We start from the raw sequence: 6000 nt of genomic DNA, 5'->3' as shown, positions 1-6000 counted from the left end.
ATCTTGAATTATGTCAAGGTTCTACCATTCATAATTCTGGTTGTTGGAACTTTTTAGATTTTTATTAAACATCTTTCACGTTGTTTGGTTTCTACACGTGCACCAATGTTGGCATTCATTATTTGTGCAATATATGATTAAACATTGGACTTGGAAGTCTAAGGTATCCCTTCACTGCTAATTCATAGAAAATTATTGTTTGTCTGCCACGTTGATCAGTTTATAATATTCTAATGAAGAACCATGGGAGATTTGCTGAATAACCTGCTAAAGAAGTACTGTAAGAGCTATTTCGCTAAACTAGAATAACTTTTAAGAAACAAATCTCCCCTAATGTTTTCACATTCAAGTCATATATTGTTCTGTATAATTGTTGAACTGTACAAAGCTGTGAAATCCTGTTAACTCTTAATAAAGTATTTTTGTATATATGAAATAAACATTTAATACTGGAAAAATTGCCTCTCACAAGTTGCCCTAAGTACTTGTGAATGTTGCTTACTCGATGATGGCAAATACATTTTTTCTGACAGATTGGGACAGAAGGGTGTGAAGGGGCCAGATGGAAAAGTATTATAAAGATCTACAGCAAGTATGTGAAACTTGTGGCCCTCAAGCTGTTTTGGCCTGCAACACTCCTCAGCCCTAGCCAGCATAGGCAATGGTGAGGGGTTGTAGGCCAAAGCATCTGGAAGGCCAAACATTGCTCACCTCTGATGCAGAGGAAGAAGAAGTGAACATGCAAATGAACTTTGGAGGGATGAAGGCATTTTTACCGAGGAAGAGCTGCTGGTTTTGACTGTTAACCATTCTATTTTCATCCTTTATTTAAAATACTTAATATCACATTCCACTTTAAAACCTCCAGGGCAGCTTACATACTATATTTAAAGTTAAAAAAACAGAACACAAATTGGTGTAGCATAGAGATGCAAAGGCCTGGAAATATTTTTAGAATTTAAAGCAAGGTGTTTATATATTGTTACCAAGCCTTTACTCCTGCCCAGATGATTTCTAAAAACTATGTAATAAGAATTTCATAGAAAGACTAGAGATGTAAAATGTCTGGAAATAATGAAGCCATAGGGGAAAATGTTATTTAATCCTCTCTAAGATTCCCAGCATTGTTGTTTCTTGTTAAAATTATTGATCCAATGTATCTTTTACTGATAGACATTTGGGATGCACCAAGGCATGCTCAGTTTCCTAACGTGTGAATATAGTCACCATATCACAACATGGAAGAAAATGTACATTCTTAACAGTTTGCGTTTTCTTCTACGGGGTCCTGTGTTTCTGGACCTGTCTTCCTGTGCCTGCGGTTCTTCCTGCTTCTTCTTGTTTCTAGGATGATTCAGTTGTTTCAGGGGCTACTTGCTGAAGTTCCCTCCCGTCAGACATAAATTAGGAATGTAAAATATGTTACATATAACTTGGTTTGCTCATAAAATTAATCATGTTTGATATATTAAATTCTAAAAGTATAGTTCATTCAGACAATAATTACAAATTTACTAAAAGTTATTTTTAAAGTTTTTAAAAATAATGATAATTTTATGAGCAAACCATGTTATACATAATATAACTTTAGGAACATAAAGGTTCCTTTACATTTCTAAAGCAGCCTTCCTCAACCTGGTGCCCTACAGATGTTTCGGATTACAATAGCCAACATTCCTGACCATTGGCCATCCTGCCTGAGGCTGATAGGAGCTGAAGTCCAAAATATCTGGAGGGCACCAGGTTGGGGAAGGCTGTCATAAAGCAACAGATGTGTAAAGACTGCTTAAAAAATAAGTATTGCTTATTTTTCAATTTTCCCCCAAATTCCCATTTTTTTCTGAAACAGGAAAAAATGGCTTCAAAATTTCTGGAAATTTTACATCTCTAGTGTGGCATAATACAACTTTAATAAGGTAGGGCATGTAAAACGACCTTTACCTAGCACCAGAAAGATACAAAACTTGACACCAGCTATGTCATTCTGGGCAGATGCTTTATAAGTAGGATGCCACAACTGCCAGGGCTCTTTTCCGTGTTTCTCTCACTTTGGAAGGTGGAGCACTTGGGAAACAGGTTCAGATTAGTTTAATGTTTGGGCAGGTTCAGTGGACCTTACAAGGACTGTAAAGATAAGCACCATCATTTTGAATTGTGCTCAAAAATGGACCAGGAAAGTTGTTTCATGAGCTGGTGAGATCTTCATACACCCTCTCCTCAGCAGCCTAGCTTAGGGAAGGGGGTAGGGACCCTGTGGCCTTCCAGCTATTGTCTAACATCAGCTATTATCCCTGACCAATAGCTATGCTGGTTGGGGCTGATGGGAGTTTGAGTCTAACAATACCAAGGTCCATAGGTTCTTCCCCCTCCCCTCCCCCCAGCTCAGGATGGTTGCAATGGGATGAATACTACCTCTCAGGGTAGATGAACTACTGACCAACAGTTTTGTCTAGAGTGAGCTTCAGGTTGTTGGCCCTCATCTAGTATGCTACTGATACAGCATGTATGCAGCCTCACACATGACTGATGAAAAAGAAATAGCTGTTCGGTGTTAGTATACTGATGGCACCTCAGTGGTTTTGTAAGGGTGTTTAAAAAGCATGGGGACCTGGGCTATGTCCATGACACAAGAGCCATAGCTCAGATCAGTGGTCTCCTAGTACTATGACCTGGAACCCTCCACCCAGAGATCACAGTTGTCGACAGCTCAAGAACTAGCAGACTGATCTGCACAACTAATGACAAGTCAAGGCAGCTGTAAAAGGTTTTACTCTAAAATGTGCTTAGTAAATAAGTCAGTAGGCTGCCAGAGCATCATTAGAATCATTTTATGGTCCAAGTCAGAAGAGGTCTCCTTGAACCACTTAGAAAAACTACATGTGCTGGTAGCATGTAGGTGTGAGATTGGCAGAAAAGTACTGCTGCTTTCACTGCTATTACTGCTGCATCTTATGGTCTAAAATGGGCACTCGCATTCAGTTGGAATTAGTTTGAGTCTTGCACCACTTGCATTATTCTCTCATGCCATCTGCTCCATTGCATCCAGCTCCCTCCTAAACCAAGGACCTGTGTGAACTCTGTTTGTGGGGGGAGGGGGGTGTTTTTAAGAACAATCATGTCATACAGGGCAAAGCTTCACCCTATTCCATAAGGTAACTATGGCTTCAGCAGGAAATCCTCTAAAAGGTCTTGGGAATGTTCCATCTGGCTGTGGTGACAGGCCAGTCTAATAGGCTCTCAGTGCAGTGGAATGGCCACTGCAAGCTTACACTTGGCTTTAGGTCTCTATTCGACAAATTTTGGTTCCTATTATGGGGCACAGGTTCATATTCAGCTCACAGTGCCTATGCAGACCATTCTGGTAGCAATTCATTCAGCGATATAGGAGGCCAGGGTTAAATATTGAGGGTAGATTGCTGCCCATAAATCTGTCCAGATTATGTTTGGCTACCCTGCTGACGATTAGTTTTATTGCCAATTTTATATTCCTAAGAGTCTATAACTCTTTTAGGCAACACTTAAGATAGAAAGCTGGGTTTCCCATAATCAAGAACGGAAGAGAGGTTGGCATATAAAATAGTCTCAGAAAGTAACAAAGCAAAGGTATTCTACAGAATGTCTTTATTCAAAAGGATGTCTCAAGTAATAAGAATGAACCAAGTTCTGAAGCATCAGAAACATTCTTGTAATTCAATACCAGAAGAATGGTAGCAAAGATGTAAGTAGTTTGCAGAATTTGTGTACTATCAACAGTTGATGAATTTGCTCAGTTTATTGCAGAATGTTTGAAAAGCTTATTGCTGCTAACAGCTAACAGTGACTAAAGGCGAGACAGGGACGTCATTAAAGTGGTAAGGATGCAACCCTAAAAAAGACAAGGTTAATGACAAACAGCGTAAACATGTTACATGCTGCTTAGACAGGCTGCAATGGAGGGGATATATTTTGGCCTGACTATGAGGCATGTCATATGGTAGGCTGAATCCAGACTTAGCCCTCCACAAATGGAAAGGCTCCTGTATCTAGCAGAAATCTAGCAGAAATCCCCCTCACCCTCTGGAATAGCATGGGGAGTGGTGCCAGGGACTGCAGCATGAGCTGGAGAAAATTACCATCCTGCTGCCTCCTCCTGGTGCCTGTGAATTGAGTGCATCAGCTTACTCAACTTGAGCTTTAGTGATTGCCAATTTTTGCCCACTATAAACCAATACAAATGGAAAGAATTAGAAGCTATCCCAATTTAGTTACCTAGATTACAAATGTGTACTAACAGCACTGCAGCCTCCAGCATGTATTTGCTCAGATGACTGTCGTGGAATGTCTGCTTAGGAACGCCATTCATGGAATGGTTACAATGGTCCAGCTTTGCGAATTTGGAAGGAAAGGGTGCTTTTGCTAAGAAAAAACCTTAAGGCAAGAAGGTCCAGTGCTGATAAGGGGAACTTGGGAAGGGGAGACGATATGAGCTCTAGTCCACCACAGCTGGAGAGCACCAGGCTGGGAAGGCTGCTCTAGTACATACAAATACTAGTGAACAGTGCAAGCAAAATAAGGGCTGCTTACAGCAGGAGTGAATGTTTTGGGCTCACAGAGACCAGTAATGTTTGAGGACAGTAAAAGGATATGTATGTATGTATGCATGTTGTTATATACTGCTGATAAAGTATCCTTCCGCAGCTTTTTTAGATTTGTTCATTTATGCAGTCAGTTTTAACTCTTGCCATGCTCCAATGACACAGCCTATTTGCTGATGTTCCAGTTTCACTGATGCTAATCAGCCAGATTCAATTCTATTCTAAAGACAGGTATTAAATAATGTGGCTGGTTCTGCTATTAAACCATTCAAGCCGTTACTTCAAACCTGAGCTGTTTTACACCCTAACAGCCAAAGTCCATACAATGCTATATAGAGAATGATTGGAAAAAATCTGGATTTCTTCATGGTTACAGCTCTTACAGAAGACTCCGTCATTTCAAGGTTAATGTTTGATAAAGCAAACAGTCTTTGCACTATCCAAAATCTTCCTGTGTCAGCAAGCGGAGCAAGCATTGGATCAGCAAGTGTCAACGTGCCATCCGTTGAGGTCGCATTAGGCTGTTCAGAGAGAGAAAGGAAAGAGGCTTTGACATAGCAACACAGCTCCTCCAGTAGTGAAGGCAAATGCAGTTACAGAGCCAGTGTAGTGTGTAATCGTTAGACCCATGTTCAAATCCCCACTCAGCCATGAAGCTCACTGGGTGACCTTGTAAGTCACCATCTCTCCACCTAAACCTACTTCACAAGGTTGTTGCGAGGATAAAATTGGGGGGAGTGGAAGCAGACCCTTATATGCCGAGTTCCTCAGAGGAAGGATAGCATACAAATGAAATAAATAAAGATATTTAAACTGCCTTTCCATGAAGTGCTCTGCAAGGCAGCATTTTCAGTGGTAGAACTCTCTTCCATAATATGCATGTTTCGCCCCTCCTTTAAGGCACAGTCCTATGCATGTGGCTGGCTGGGGCATTCTGGGAGTTGTAGGCCTTTTTTCTGTCTAAAACTACATAAAATTGTGCCGTAAGTTTTTAAATGGGGCCTTTCAATTCTAGTCTGCTTTTAATTGCTGATGCTGAAACCTTTTATCTTTGCTGGTCTGGACTGAGATGCTTTAAATGCTGTCTTAAGTTTAATGTATTTCAAATCAGCTTTTCACACCTGTTGTTGTTGTTCAGTCGTTCAATCGTGTCCGACTCTTCGTGACCCCATGGACCATAGCACGCCAGGCCTTCCTGTCCTGCGCTCTCTCCCGGAGCGTGCTCAAGTTCATATTCATTGCATCCGTGCTATCTACCCCACTACTTTTTGTAACATTTTGCCAGATGAGATGTGGAGATCTCAAAAGCTTGCACATTTTTGTGACCTTTGAGATGGCCTAATAAAGGTATTGGCCTAATATGGATTTTGAAACGTTTGAAATAGTTTTCAGTGATGGTTGTTTATGACATTGTTTTAAAATGTAT

At 40.6% G+C, this 6000-nt stretch overlaps 1 protein-coding gene across 4 annotated transcripts in view; it reads right to left on the bottom strand.

The window, feature by feature from the left end:
* Positions 1-3604: 3604 nt before the first annotated feature.
* Positions 3605-6000, bottom strand: part of GSDME (gasdermin E) — a 46611-nt gene continuing 44215 nt past the window's right edge. For all 4 annotated transcript variants that reach the window (XM_084858541.1, XM_084858539.1, XM_084858540.1 and 1 more), the window contains one exon: positions 3605-5095. In XM_084858541.1, coding sequence (XP_084714667.1) covers positions 4856-5095 — 240 coding nt within the window. In that variant the 3' untranslated portion in view covers positions 3605-4855. The remainder of the gene's footprint in view (positions 5096-6000) is intronic.

Source organism: Heloderma suspectum, chromosome 5 (assembly GCF_057233095.1).
Source record: "Heloderma suspectum isolate Gila_16-S chromosome 5, 16-S_ref, whole genome shotgun sequence".
In the NCBI taxonomy this organism is placed as follows: Eukaryota; Metazoa; Chordata; class Lepidosauria; order Squamata; family Helodermatidae; genus Heloderma; species Heloderma suspectum.
This window is presented reverse-complemented; position numbering and strand designations above follow the sequence as displayed.